Source organism: Amphiura filiformis, chromosome 4 (genome assembly GCF_039555335.1).
Source record: "Amphiura filiformis chromosome 4, Afil_fr2py, whole genome shotgun sequence".
In the NCBI taxonomy this organism is placed as follows: Eukaryota; Metazoa; Echinodermata; class Ophiuroidea; order Amphilepidida; family Amphiuridae; genus Amphiura; species Amphiura filiformis.
Window position 1 is genome coordinate 84,095,878 of NC_092631.1, and position 16,314 is coordinate 84,112,191.

The window sequence follows — 16,314 nt, forward strand, 5'->3', positions numbered from 1 at the left end:
TGTACCCTATAATTAATCTTAAAATGCATTGAAAGGGGCCGCTTAAACCAATGAAGTTCATAGCAGGCACTTAATAGGGGTGGGTGCTAAAAGTAAAATACGGTATCTATAGAAAAATCATTTAATTTGTGTACATAGTGGTGCATACTCTTTGCGTGGCTGTGCATTGTAAGCTGTTGTATGCAGATAACCTTGCATATATGGACGTGTAACACTCGTGTATTAGCATGATTAGTCACGGAGTAACAAGCGTAGTTAGTTGAATGTTCCATGATGTATACAAATTAAATAATTTTTCTATAGTTGATTGCTTTTGTAAAATGGGCCTTTACAATATGTCACTATTCTTTTATGATGAATCAATGGACAATGTTAACTGCACAGTTTTCATGCAACTACATCTCCGAATCCCATATAATAGTCTCATTCAAAAGTAATGAAATGGAAATATACTTGGTATTTCTATTGACTGTACATGCATGTCAATATGATATTTTACAAGAGTAGAGCACAAACCTTGAGTACAGACTGCTTTGTAAGATGTGACACTTGTAGACCATCACCATCTCCTGTATTCTCGTCACCTACTTCAGCCCTCAGACGACACTGCTGAACGATGGGATCTTTTAACAGACGCTGAAGGACTTCCTATCAATTGTAAGGTCAAGAGTATTAAATATTGTTAGGGATAGAAGTTGGGTCAACAAGTTTATGTATACATTGGTTTGTGATGATTAAAATTTGAGGTTAGGTATTTTCAGACAAACAACAACAGGAAACATGTATCAGTCTGATACGTGTTTCCTGTTGTTTTTTGTCTCTTATTTTAATTTATTTGTTAAAAGGACATTCAGTGATTTTTAAATTGAAAATTGTGTCCACACATTTTGTTTTACAGAGACTTTACATATATGCATTTTAAAAGTTTCGAGGAAAATTCATTTTGGCATATGGATCATATCGTCACTCGCAAGACATAGTGGCATATGTGAAGGACAAAATATGTTTCTGAGAAAAACATGTTTAAAGGATATGTTACTAATAACGGAGTCGATACTCCTCCATATCGGGAGAGGCACAAAGCAAATAACCAAAATGACACAAAAAACATTTATTGAATTTTACAAACATTATACAATAACCCAATCTTTCTTTCTTTACTGCTTAAAAAACTAGTCAAGTAAAGAAACAGAAAAAAAACACTTGAGAAACTTCTTGAAATTTCACTGTTCACTGGGCATATTATGTAAGATGATATGAGAGGGAGAGAAAAGAGAGATTGGGAGAAAGAGAGGGAGAAAGAAAGAAAGAGCATTCAAAGGAGAGGGAGAAAAAGAAAGAGAACAATAGAGAATGATAGAGGAAGAACAAGTTGTGTTATATAAGATGATATTAGAGAAAGAGACATAAAGAGAGAGGTAGAGAGATAAAAAGAGGGATAATGCAACCTGATGATATGTGAGGAAGAGGGACAGATAGAGAGAGGGTGGGGGAAAGGAAAGTTGAAGCAAAGGAAAGTGACACAGAGAAAGGAATTTAATTTAAGGGAGAGAAAAGAGAAAATAGAGAGTTATGGAAAGAAAAAAAGTTTCAATTTGTGGCTGAAAGACAGGCCATTCACCCCATGCACTCCACAGAGCATCCATGAATCCCCTGAGGCTGATTTTGAACTTGGAAGGAAAAACAAAATCAGTAAATTAGACAAGTGAATTCTGAACAGCACTGCATGATGAAACACAGCTGCATACTTAAAACAGAAACTGTTTTAAATTACACAGCTGTGTATATTACTGTTTTGACATCATCTTTGTCATTTTCAAGATATAATAGGTGCATGTCATGCAAGATGAAACCCTTTAATTAAAAATTAATTTTGAGGCAAGCCCTATAGTTAGGAATTCAATATAGTACCTCTCACTCTAGGTGTATATTGGGAAAAGTGCAATAATTATGCCGGAGGGTGAATTTCGGAAAATGGTCTGCCAAAAGGAAATTGGAAAGAGTTCTGATGTAAACCCCAAGTTACTTCCTTAAAGGAATAATCAGCCTGAATAATAATTTACTTTGAAAGCAGAACACCCTAAAATTCAATGAAATTAAGATTTAAACATTTTTGGAACAAGCATATTGTATTAATACACCCTACAAATCAGGGGTGCGATGGCCTCATGTAATGGCACTCCACTTCAAAAAGGTTGCCGACCTATCTTATATCATTCCAGTTGAAATCATACACCCCCTATGGAAGACATTATCTTAATTTCCAACACAGGGAGTATAGATATCAAATGAAGTCAACCTTTCAGGTAACCTTGTTTAAAATTCACACTCCATGTGTAGAAGATTAAGATCATGTCTTCCATGGGGGTGTATGGTCTTCAACTGGAATTGCCCATTATGTTTACTCCACAAAAAATAGGTAAGGTGCAGTTCACAATCTCAGTGTTATTTCTTAGCCTCAAAAAGTTTATCTTAGAAAGAAGAGAGAGATAGAGAGAAAGACAGGGGGTTGCCCTTGGGGAAAACCTGAATAAAGATGAACCAAAATCCAAACCAAAACAATGAGCTACAGATATACAGGTAGGAAATGATTTCCCCACTGACCTCATAAGGGATTACATATCAATAGTTCACATATAAATCATGATATATCTTAAGGCTGCCTCATGTATGGCTACTGAATGCTGAATGCAGTATTTAAACCTGATATCAATTTTAAAAAGCAACATGTCCACTAAAAATGTTTAAAAAAATATCCACATAAGACCAAAATAATTGTATGTCTTAGAACTTGCCAAGATTTTTAAAGTCCATGGATGAATGTATTTTTCCCTTGTTTTTTTTTGCTTTCAATCTCATTCAAAATAAGCTTAAGATGTTCAAAACTTTCATTCTTGTACACAAAATGAAATATTCTCACAAATTTAAAGACTAAAGTGTTAATCACACAGTTCTTCCACCAAATATTAATGCTTTTAAACATATTTGAAGGAAAAATATTAATGTGGTGTTGCAAAATGAACGCATGTGGCAGCTTTGGGACATATATTTTTTCCCAGCAGCATAGTTCATATCATCTTTTGCCCCTCAACACTTCATAACAACTCTTACATAATATGCTTTAGGGATTCTTTTCAATACTATCTCCATATTAAATCTGGGGATAATGTCAGTAGCAACTTGCTATGTTGAGGCATGAGACAAAAAAAAATTTATTACGTGCAAAAAAAAGATGTTTATCACTTAGCCCAAACTGTTACATAATAATGCTATATTGATTTCAAAACAGGGAAAAAAGCTAGTCAACCAACCAAACCCCATATTTTTGGTTAATTACGGCAAAACTAACAATATTTTTATGCAAAATTGAAAACATCCATATCAACATTGCCTTCAGCATGCTTTATGATTGATGAATAAAATTGAATTGAATTGAAGTTATTGGGTCACATATAGCTTCGGTTAGTTGTAACCAAAAGCAAAGATTTTGAATGCTATTGACTACAAATTCTATGAGATTGCATGATGATGAACAAAATGTATCTAATAATATCACACATAACTCTTAAAGGATATAAATGTTACAAAACTCCTTTTTCCTAAATGAAGAGATGAGTAAATCCTTTGGCTTACAATTCCCTTGTTTTCTTACAAAACAAGGGCAGATTACATCAAGGAGGACTCACCACTGACACACTTGTTGTCAATTAATTCCCTCAGGTAGGGTAAATATAGGTCAGTGCTGTTATGTGTATCTCTGTCCTATATGGTTTCCCAAATAAGGCAGTCCTACTTTCCAAATAGCAGACACATTATAGGCTTGCAAGGCATATATCACGACATCATGTCCTGTCATTTCCTTTATAAGAACTTTTGTGATCTTATATTGTATATTGAAAAGTTAGAGGATAATACATGCAGGGGCAATGACGATTGAGCAAACCACAGTAGTTTAAATTTACACTCATAAGTTGATTATTTGTCTCATGTCCCATGAAGACTTAAAAATCTTATGCGCTATGTGCTTTTTATTTCATTTTTTGTGTGTAATTAAACAACATAAATTTTGGGTATTTTGTACCTCCCATATATAAATGCAATTACAAAGTGTTGTCGACATGAAGTTGATATTCGATCAGAAACACATTTGAAACTGAAGATCATTTTATAACCAATTATCGGCCTAATTTTTATTATAATGTAAACACAAATGATTAAAAGAAATCAATTTCAACTTTTGCAATTTTGCTAAAACAAATGCACAGCATAAATCTGATTGCAGGGGATAAGAGATAAACTGTTAATATTTTTGGGCCTTAATCATAAATTCATATGTTTATCATACGACTCAATTTTAGTACACAAACCAAAGTAGACTGTACATTGTAGTGTGTTATTGCTGTCTTGTCAATTAGAAAATTCCTATGGGATTTATAAACTTTTAAAAATAATGCATGACACCGTCAGGTCCACTGATTGCTATTAAGTCCAGTTACTGCTCCATGCCATTGAAAATGCAACCAAGATGAGAGCCAAGATTTCACTGACTGGCCTCAAAGAGGTTAGATCATAGTTTCATGACAACATCTTAATTGAGGACTCCTCTGGCTCAGAACCTAAGTGTATCCTTTGTGTAAAAGAGAACAAAATTACCCTAGCATAGAATTCTTCTGTTGAAGGATTACACAGCTTTATTCTGTAAGCTGCTTTATTCTGTAAGCTGCTTAATTCCTCAATGGAGTCTTTACACTAGTCTTATGCATGAATATCTTACAATAAGGATACACCAGGAGCTAAGCAAAGTTCAGACATGGTTTTCTTCTACATGACTACACTTGATCACGGCCACAAGCATCTAAATTAATGGGAGAAAAGTTGCATTAAGTAATATATCTTGATGGGTGAGCTTTTTCTGCATTTCCCAACATATTTTGGCTTCTCATTTTGAGAACTATAATTACCAATTGAGTATAAAGTTGACATACTTACAGGGTGCGTACTCTCCACAAAGTATCTGTTGTGCTTCAGGACCAGTTTCACTTTTCCATAACTCAAAGTACAAAGCTATCAAATTAAACAAAATACAACAAAATGTGTTGTCAAAGAAAAACAACTTAACTGGTATTACGTATACTCTTTCATCTGGGGAAATGTTCAAATTGTATTTAAAATAACTAGCGGGATACCCGCGCTTTGCGCGGGTCCCCGCTAGATGAGTAAATGGGAGCGTTCAGTATAACATTAACAGGAAGAATTACTGAACAGATAGAATCATTGAAAAGGTACATTTTTATTTATCTAAATCTGTCTCTTCTATACATTTTCTTTTATAGTTTCTTCTGCTTAGCTTGTGATTTTCCGTTTCCATGTTATTTATTTATTTAACCCGTTCCCATTATTTTCTAAATCTGTTCTTTCTTACATTTCCCTTTTAGCATCTTTTCTTATTTTCTGCTTGTGATTTCCCGTTTCCATGTTTTTTACTTAATTCTGTTCTCATTATTTTAGCTTATTTTTTTCTTACATTTCCTGATTAGTTTCTTTCCTTCTTTGTTTCGTTCCAGTTTCATTTAGTTAATTTAACCCGTTGGCCTAATTACTCGTACCCTTTTGTCCTCATTTTAATTTTATTTTTCTTTATAGTACCGCTTCATGTTGTTTATACAACACACATCTTTTCCCGTATTTATTATCCTCTCATAGCGTGTCTGCGGACGTGTTCACCGGTATCCGTGACCCGTCCATGTACCTTTTGTCCTTTATTTTTCCTTCTTTCCGTATTATCATGTCCACTGGTCTCTGGGTGCATAAGTGTGGCTCTGCGCCGTTCTTGTGCGCATTGGCGTAATCGCGCATTACACGCTGGCGCCCGACGCTGCGCTGCCGCCAGCTGCAGTGATAGCGTAGGCTGGTAACCGATTTTCATGACAAAAAACCCGTTTTTACCCATATTTTTACTGTTTTTGCAGCCAATTCTTGACCGTTTCCAACCAAATTTTCGCATAACCGTCTCGGTATATGGTTCAATGTCCCGTATGAATTTGGCGACATTTGGATTGAAACTGACGGAGCCTTTATACACGATACATACATAGATACATACAACATTCCCCTATTTATAGTAAGATTCTATTCAAGCATTCAAGAAGAAACCAGCTTGCATTCCTGCTAGATGCAATCACAGATGTTGCAACCACAATCTTCAGATGACCTAGGATCATGTAAGGCCAGTTTCTCACATGAATCACACATACACCGTGACACATGAAGCTCTACGTTAAACCATTTATCTTGAGTCATTTCTAGTTTCTTGGTTTTTATATCTTGACCTGCTAAACAAATCCCATGATAAGTTGATATCCCATCAAGTAATTTTCATTACATAATTATTAGATCAATTTGACAAAATAGAAGTTGGAGAACTTCTAATTTGAGAGATCAGTTGGTTATGGGAGTGTTACAGACTCATATGAATAGAGGCCGTCAGCGTTTTTCATGCGTGACTCATGACAAAACTGTTTGTATGACATGATTCGTACCCATGAGCTCCTCATTTACTTGCTTGATATGATTGACCTCTATAGATTGACTGACTGCTAGTATTGCTCTATACCTAATTCACCTGTTGTTCATGCCCTGAAACTTTGAACAGAGTTTACTAGTATCCACAAGGCTGCCACTGTGACGTCACACTGATGGCCTCTATTATCACTTTGTGAGCTATGCTATGAGTATGTTGTAATTATTAAATAAGACATCCTTAACTACATAAGCAAAGACTTTTAATAGCACATATTAATGGAACTAGAACAATTCTCCTACAGCAAGATTATACGTATTTTGACTCAGGTTTCTATTTTTAGGGTCAGTCAGGGCACCAGAATTGATCAAATATTTTTGTTCCAGCACTTACTTTAGTTCAGGTGGTTTGAGAAGGATACGGTTGGTTGAACGGAAACGCATATTTGTTTAGCTAATATTTATGTTAGTACCAGTATTCTACATATGTTCCATTTTTTGCCGTATGTTGTCATTTGTTTTAAAGATCTAGCCTTGTTCAAGCTTATAATATAAAGTATTACCTTAATAAATTCTATAATGCCATCTGGAATGGATGTTTTACTAAGACGTCGTAAGTATTCAATGATGTCACTGGTTTGAAGGCCTACTGACACAGCTGCATAGAGGGAGTATGCTGTCAATCTGTTAATGCAACAACATCAAGAAACAATGTTGAAAGACTATAGGTAAAGGCTGTCTTGTGTATCATTTGTATTCATACTGTTATTTCATGTAAAGAGATACATCTGTCAATAACCTAAAAAAATGTTAACACCTTTGTTTTCATAACATGGTTCAATTAAGGGTCAGTACAACATGTGTTTATATTTTTTTAATTTAAATCATTTTTATATTTTTAATTCCAAGAACTGAAAAGAGACCAGTGGAATGCTAGACATAAACACATAACAGGTATTTGCAAAAAATCAAAACATGTTTTTACATGTGAAAATTTCAAAGAAAACATTTGGTAAAATCATGGAAAAAACCCTGTTGAATTCTGCACCTTGAAGATGAATTTTTAGCAATAGATAAAATGCCATCATAGAGAAATTGTAATTGTATCCAAAAGTTGTAGCATAAGGAATGAAGTAAAACAGCCCAATTAAAGAAAGCAATTAACTTACATTTATCAAAAATGGTAAAAATGAAAAAGTTGATTTAAGTCAATGATTTTTTTATTTGATTTAAATTGCGATTTAAATCAAGCAACCTGGATGATGATGATAAGGCCAAAAAAAATTATTATGTTTGGTTGCCTTCAGAGACCGACCCAAAAAATAGAAATCTTGGGTCTTTTTTTTTTTTTCAATCACTTTTTTAGAAGAAACATTAAATTTGGACAATATCAATGACATTTATTTTTGTTATTCACTTATTTTATTTATTAAATGCATATTTGAATTAAAAACAAGAAGAATACACAATTTATAAATTGTGTCAAGCCCTATACTGGGGAATACTACCCCATTAGAATGACACAGTAGGTCTCGGATTCAGTATTTAGAAAGAGACCACTATTAGTATTACTAACCTGTATTCATGGATATGTTCAGGTCGACACACAGGTTCCGAGATAGCGATGAGGAAATCATGTGCATGTTTGTAGACAGGGGAAAAAGACTCCAAGAATACATGGCCATCAGGTGCCTAACACAGTAAATATAATATTCACAATTAATAATTTTCATGTTCAACATTGCGAAGAGGTAATGAGATTTTAAAACTTAGGTTCATAGGTTTACAATGACAGCTTGGATAACACAATCACCACAAAGGTTTAGCTGCATTAGCTGCTTGGAGAGCAAAAGGGTTAACAGCCTTTGTTTAAACTTAGCAGTTAACAGTCATGTGCACCAGGCAGCTATTGCGATTAGCGTTGTGTGCTCCAGCAGTAGATATTATGTTGTGACTTGAAATAAACAAGAGATGGATTAGATATTTGATCTTTTGAGAAAATGATAGGTAGGTCAAGAAAGAGGGGGCACATACATGTAATTACTTACACATGAGATGCAATCGATATTTTAATTATTTGAGAAAAGAATAGGTAGGACAAGAAGGAGAGCATGTAATTTGCTTAATTGGCAGTGGTATTAGATTATCCAGGAACAGTAAGGCATGGACTTGTGGGTACACTGGTCAGAACATAGGGCAGTAGCAACCAAGCTCAATTTCAGCAATCACCAATCAACTTGCTTGACTACATACAAATTGCAACAATTTGTCCCTCAAAAAATGTGTAAATGCAAAAAAATGGCCTACATGTAGCTACTAGATTAACCCTAACCCAACCCATGTTTTTTTTGGTATTGGAAGGAAAAGAAAAAACAAAAAAGGAGAGAAGATGAAGAAAGAAGTCGCTAGGACTAGGTATCCCCGGGATTCAAACCTCGGACCCCTCGCATGCCACACAGAAGATCACCAACCTTTAGCCACAGAGGTTACGCTGCCCTGGGAAGCGATTCCCTGGGGATATGTGACTTAGGCTGATTGCGTCATCAAGTCACGTGGGATGCATGCACGCATAGTGGTTTTAATAGTGAGCTTTAGTGAGACTTAGTTCTGTTAGGGGTAAGAGGACGGAATAGTAGATTAATGTCTTTAAGTGTCACCTGCTGTCTTCTCTAATTCAAGAGAATGCAACTTGTGATACACATATTGCTCCTCTTCATCATGTGATGTGCCCTGAGTAATTTGATTTAATTTAATTATTTAACTTTGTTTACAAGCTGCAAGTATTTCATGAGATGGGAAAGCCCCTTGTAATTGCAAGATAATGGTGTGGAAAGTCATTTTGGAATTCCCCAAATTATTGTAAACAAAGTCAGAGCTATGTTTGGAACTTGGAAATCCCCAGTTCATTATTGCACCATCAGAAAAAAAACCCAGGAAGTGATGTAATGTGAAAGGTGAATGTGTATAATTAATCTTGGGAAATCCCAAGATTGCAGCAATGTTGTGAAAATGTGATTGAAGTAATGGGTTATTAATAGATGATGGGTTTTTTGCATGAGTACTGATATAAAAGCCTGAGGCTTTTGTTTGGACTTTACAGAATGCCATGGGAGATTGAGAAACTCCACATGTGTGTGATGGTCTTCGTGCTTCAAAAAAGATGTACATTTTAACCAGTTTATGTAGCCAATAATTGAGCTATTTTAATACAGCAACGAAGGAGATAGCGAGCAAACAAATGTGCTCTTCCTCATCAAAGGATTAAAGTTCTTCTGTCGAATTGCTGGAGTTTGCTGGGTTTGTGAAGGCCACGCATCTGTCAAAAAATAGCGGAGCTGTGTTAAGGAAACCTGTTCCCTGGAAAAAGAGTGATTGGTGAAAGAAACACCATAATATTGGAGAAAGCAGCGCAAGGAGATATATTGTGGAGAAGACAAGTAATAGGAGCAAGCAGCATCATTTTCATGTGAGGATTTCATACGCAAGGATATTTATAAACGCAAGTGTACACTGGACTTCGCTGATTTTCTTGCAGGACAAGTGAATAAGGATATATTACATCAGTCGTCCAGAACATTAACATTGCAAGAACTCTAGGATCACCAACAAGAAGACCGCTGGTTAAGTACTGATAGAATAAAACTGTGATTGTGTGATTTTAGTGTATATTGTTGTTATATGTACCAAGCATACTTTATTTTCAATTAAAGACTTAGATTTTGTTAGCTTAATCAAACAGTGTATTTGTGTTGTGCATTCGTGTGAGTTCGGGTAAAAGGTGATTTTGGCCTTGAGTCAGTACGACTCGTAACCATCACTATACAGAACCAACACTGATGACCAATGGATATCTTATATGTGGCACATATTTACAACTTCCAAGTTATTTATGACACTAACGATGGCATTAAAAATACACTTCTGTGAGTGGGTCTATGGTCTAATATACTTACCACCCACAATGGTCTGGCTTCATGGTCAAGTTTGAGTGTCATCAGCTGCCTGTAATCTTTGGCACCAAACTCATCCTCTTTTGTTTCTTCTGCAACTTGTCTTGAAGCTGACTCGGGTAGCTCCTCTGTACCTAGAAATTAGTCCAAATGTTTAATAGAACACAATACATTATACTTTCTTCTTTTATACACATAAATCTATCTTGCCATGACAGTGCACACATATAATTATTACCGTATTGCCTGTAATAAACGCCCCGGAGGCATTGCATTTTCCAAACTCGGGGCATTTATTGAAGGTGAATTGTGAGTGAAAAAAACTTAGAAATCAGTTAAATTTCCCAATGGTGCTCCTGTAGAAAGGAGGGATTTATGACTACCTAATATGGTGTCGCCCACAGAATTACGTGGAAAATGATATTTTTGTGGCACATACAACAAAATTACACTGGTAAGTGCATCATCAAGCAAGAATCTGTTGAAATTCTACCATAATTAGGCAATGGAATGGATGGAAGTGTGAGTCATATAATAGGTTTTGTCCATGCGATTTAGCGATCGTCACACATAAGACTGACATGACTACAAGTTTTAAGCTTAGTCACACAATATAGCATTTTTTCACAGAAAAATTGGATGGGGGCGTTTATTAGAGGGGATCGTTTATTACAGACAAACAATACGGTATTCAACCTAATTAGCACCCTGGGCGCTTCAGTCAGCTTTTTCTGGGGGAGCACTTATTAAAATTATGAAATGAAAGTTACAAATGGGATTTTCCAGGCAAAAACATTCAAAATACAGAGCATCTGGAGAAAAAAAAATCATCATAATCCTAAACTGGAATGTTTAGAAGGTAATTTCATTCAGATGGAATTTAGTTGTAAATGCACATTGAAAAGGGGGCACATAGACTTTGTCTGTGGAAGGCACTTTTAGGGGAGGGTGCTAATTCAGTAAAATAAAGAGTATAGACTCTGTCATATAGTGTGTTACACATGACGGGCAAAATAGATCATTATAGATGCATACATGTGTCACATGTACCGATCTGAAGGTAGTCATAACTCTTGAGCACCAACTCATTTATTTGTCATAAAACTCACAATGACATATATTTTGAAGATCTTGAACATTTTTATACTTGTTCACATACTTAAACAACAGCAAAACAGCCAAAATTTGCTGTCGGGCAGGTAAAATAGCAACATTACATTTCCAACTATTTCTGCTCAACCTCCACACTCATTTTCTGGTAGAAATATCAAATTTTCAGCATTCTGGATAGGGAAAAGAGCCTGAGACTGGTAATTTTTTATCAGGATTACTTGCCTGACTGGCTAGCATTATTAAAACATTGGCTACCAGACATATAGAGCATGAGCTCAAGATGATGAGGTCATCAGTAACAAAAGATGACAACCTACCTTCTGGACCAAGTGAATCCTCATCTTCATTGTAATCAAAGTCATCTACTTTAGCTCTCTTGGACTTGCGACTACCTGAAAAACAACATACACAAATAAAAAATGAACAGTTGCATGTATTTGGCTGACATTGGGAACAAAATTGGGCTCAAAATCTGTTAAAATGTGAGTTTTTTACCAGATCATATGGGTCAATCGCTATCATGCTGCTGAATATAGACTACCCGGTCAGAGCGCAAATAAGAGCAGCACAATAATTTATTCTTAATGATTACAAGTCTAAATCCCCTGCTGTGCGAGCCAGATGGTCAAAGACCTTGGACTTCAACCACTCTGTACAAGGAGGAAAGCAAGAAGACTCTGCGCATTTAAACAAGCAAGACTTGCCGGTGACCTGTCCCGGCCCATTGTAAACATTCTGCAGTATGTCCAGCACTGTTTGCGGCATCATCATCCTAATTCATATTCTACAATATCAGCTAACAGTGATTGTTAAAAAAACTCATTTGTACTAAAAACAATCTGTGACTGGGACTCTCTGAACTGCCACATGATCTAATCAGCATAACAAAACCAAAAAGCTTCAAAGCAGCAATAACTAAGCACCTACATGTAAGTGAACAAGACTAGCAAGAAACCACAGCGCAGATCACAAACCCTGGCCATTTGATTCCATATTGGAGAGTTGGATTTTATTCTACTCAACAGGGTTCGCAGGTTTTTGCCGCAGGTGGAAAAAAACATGGTTTAAACCGTGATTTTAACCGCTTGGCAAAAACAATTTTTGCCAGTTTTTGCCGGCAAAAATGGCAAAAAAAAGAAAAAAAGAAGTGATTTTATAGTTCAGTTTTTCATCTCAAAATAAATTATTAAGTTACAAAAATCATTTCCTGAGTGTAACAAGGCCAGATTTTGTAATTATAAGTAACATATTAAGAAATTAAAGGCATGTGTTTTCATTGCTCATTTAACCGAAATGTGGCATATATCAGATTCAAAACTTTTTCATTTTAAGGACTTGATGAGACAAACATTATGTTGAATGATTCATTAGAAGTTGTGTGCTGCTGTTTATGAGCTTTCTGTTTTTTTTATAAATATTTGAGGCTGACTATTATGTGAGTTTTTGCCGGTTTAATCCAGGCAAAAACTGGCAAAAACAGGTTTTTGCCACCGGCAAAAACCGAACCCTGACACTCAAGAGGGCATTTTTAGAAGTGAATATTCAGTGAAAAACACTTTAAAAATATTAATAAATAAATGAATGAATGAATGAATGAATGAATGATTGGTTTAAAAACTACTTAAGGGGGACTACACCCCTGCCCAATTTTGTGCCTATTTTTGCATTTTTTTCTCAAAAATTATAGCGTATTGGTGACAAGTAAGTCATGTATATTACAGGGGTAAGGACTACAACTACTGCACTATACTCGGACGAATACGGTAATATCTGTAGCATATCCAGTTTGGTACAAAATAGTGTTTTGAGGTTTCTGATCGTCACAATTTTCACCCAAGACACAATTTTCTCCAAATTCCCAAACATCTTGTTTACTCCTTGTTATCGTTGTGACCAACATCATTTTTTACTTTTAGTCTCAATCAAACCCAGAATGCAATATTGACAACAGAAACCGGCTGTAAAATGAGATGGTTCATCTCATGACATTCATTTCGACAATTTGTTGTGTTTCATCAAGTCGGCGACCACATCATGACCATGTTTGATCAGACGTCTGGGGTCACTGGCTTGGAAATAATATTAATTATATCAAATATTCCAAGTTACATCCATACATACATACTTCTTAGATTTTAACTAGAATCTGTCAATCTGATATGGTAATTTTCTGCGATTCTGTTTCACCGATCGGCACCAGCCAAACCGACCTTCCTTTTTAGTATAATACGCGCTATTAACCAATCAAGGATCATCTAGGGAGTTTACTAACAATGACATCAGACATACATGTAAACTACAGCAGGAATTCCAATTGAATGAACGTAGCCTGACATAGCGTTACGTTTTTTGTGTTAATAATGCGGAAGTGAATCCAACCGTCCATGCCAACGCATAAGTTGTGATTGGCATGATTGGTTAGCAATGTTGTATCCAAGGTCTTGCGTTCGCATATAGTTTGAAATATGCGATATACGATCGCACTTGGATCGAGTAGGCCTACAGCTGTTGAAAGCTGCGTTCAATCAATTGGAATTCCTACTGTAGTCTTTTATTTTGTCTTTAATTATATGTTGATTATAGACCTTTTTCTGAGGACATCACCTTAGAATCGATATTGGGGTCTCAGATGTAAACAAACAACATGTGCGTTTCTCACTTGCCCACGGTGTGAAAAAAACATATATATTTTCTCCTCTGTTTTGTTATCTTTCACTTTAGCTATGCCCAGCGAGGTCACGTCACACTCAGTGTGACGTGCCCTGAACTCCAAATAACTTTCGTAAGCGACAAATTGCAGAAAAGCGTGCCAATTTAAGCTTCCTGTAATATCTATTGCACATGTATAACATACGAAGTCACAAACTTACAAACTTCAATATGCACTTCAAATAAATCAGACCAGCTGTTAATTATTACCGATCCTGCAGAATAACTTACATAATCGTCCATTTCATGGAATCCCGTTGCTCAGAATTGTAAATTCCATTTTTATCTGTCAAATGCACTGTGGATGTGCTCAGAGATTATGATGTGCTTCACTAAATCACAGGTGTGAAACTGACTTAAATACCATTCGCTCGCTTTACGCGAGCAAGCGAAGCCTCCACCTCGTGGCGCTGGGGCATGACGTCATCCTGGACTGTGCAAAATTTCTGACGGCCGGGCGCCATATAACCCGTTTTGTGATTGGTTGCAAAAACCATTTATTGCAACCGTAAGCCAATCAATGAACGCGGCGGCCTTAATTAATGTGACCCCATGTGACCCGCCAGTAAAGTACGTCTAACCTGATTGGTTTACAAAACTACTTTGATAATTACTAAGCCAGTCAGCGTGCTCGATGTTTAACAACCTCGTTGAGGTTTTCGCGAGGCGAATTCATGTGGTGATCAGCGATCGAGTATAAATTCAGCGTGACAACTGCACTTGCAGGTGCAATAACAATACATGCACACAATCAGTGACATTTACACAATGAAATAATGAATTATTTATGACATGCATGGGCTGGATTTTACGATTGAGGTAAGGTTTTCGGCCTGTCCCTGCGTGAATATCCTTAGTTTTCAGCATCAAAGATACTTGCGATGACCAGTTTTTGCAGACACTTTGATAACAGGTAACTTTTATAGGTCATAGGGTAGAAACGATAGTTGTACAATTGCACAAAATAATCATTTTGTTATAGGCTTAAAATATTTACAAAAAATATATTGGTCCACACGTTGTGCATGTATTCAGTTGTTCGACGTATACACTTTTATAGCTTCCATAAATACATGTAGATAATTGTTTTTAACGGGAACTGTATACTGGTTACCTTTCAGCTTGATTTGATGCTACAAAATACAAAAGATATGGGAAAAATGTGATGCTATTTGAAAATCAATCTTTGTTTTGTTTCACAATTTCTATTTACTTTTTACACCGTGTCCGTGACGAACTAACTAAACACGTACTGATACTGCATGTACTGCGAGCTGGCAATCTCGCGCAGGACGCCTATCGTGGCGCAAAGTTGATCACGCGCGCCGGCGTGGTATTTGCTTTTGGGTGCTGGATCCAATATCGATTGATTGATGACGTCTGAGAAAAATGTCTACATGTCAGTGTCACTGTCAGGGTTGCCGAATTCGACATATTTCAGATCCAAATCGTTCTGACGGCATTTTCCTTGGACGATTTAACGAGATATGAAATCTCAATAATGGAAATTTAATGGTTTAATATTACGTTACCTCCTTCTTTTCTGTCTCGCTTGCCCATAACAGCATATTACTATCACAAACACCGGTAAAAGAAGAATATTTTGCGAGATATTTCAGTTCCTATTTCATCACACTGCGAAATTGAAAGCACTACGTGCTGTATGTAACACGCGGTGATTATAAAGAAACCGTATGACAATCAAAATATTTTTTTCACAAATCAATATCAATTAGAGAAGATCACAGGAATCAATCAATCAATCAATCAATCAATCAATCAATAAATAAATTAAAAAAAAAAATAAATAAATAAATAAATAAATAAATAAATAAATAAATAAATAAATAAATAAATAAATAAATAAATAAATAAATAAATAAATAAATAAATAAATAAATAAATAAATAAATAAATAAATAAATAAATGAATGAATGAATGAATGAATGAATGAATGAATGAATGAATGAATGAATCGCTTAGAAAAAAAATAGCCAATAGGCCGAATGCAAAGAAATAAAG

The 16,314-nt window shown here is 35.6% G+C and overlaps 1 protein-coding gene across 1 annotated transcript in view; it reads right to left on the minus strand.

Moving 5' to 3' along the window:
- The window catches only part of LOC140151556 (general transcription and DNA repair factor IIH helicase/translocase subunit XPB-like), a 31,761-nt gene extending 15,820 nt beyond the window's left edge, over window positions 1-15,941 (minus strand). Inside the window, exons 1-7 of the mRNA XM_072173941.1 lie at window positions 15,824-15,941; window positions 11,900-11,974; window positions 10,473-10,603; window positions 8,096-8,211; window positions 7,083-7,203; window positions 4,990-5,064; window positions 517-648 (exon numbers count right to left, since the gene is read on the minus strand). Of these exons, the coding sequence (XP_072030042.1) occupies window positions 517-648; window positions 4,990-5,064; window positions 7,083-7,203; window positions 8,096-8,211; window positions 10,473-10,603; window positions 11,900-11,974; window positions 15,824-15,851 (678 nt within the window). The 5' untranslated portion in view covers window positions 15,852-15,941. The remainder of the gene's footprint in view (window positions 1-516; window positions 649-4,989; window positions 5,065-7,082; window positions 7,204-8,095; window positions 8,212-10,472; window positions 10,604-11,899; window positions 11,975-15,823) is intronic.
- Between the last annotated feature and the right edge of the window lie 373 nt (window positions 15,942-16,314).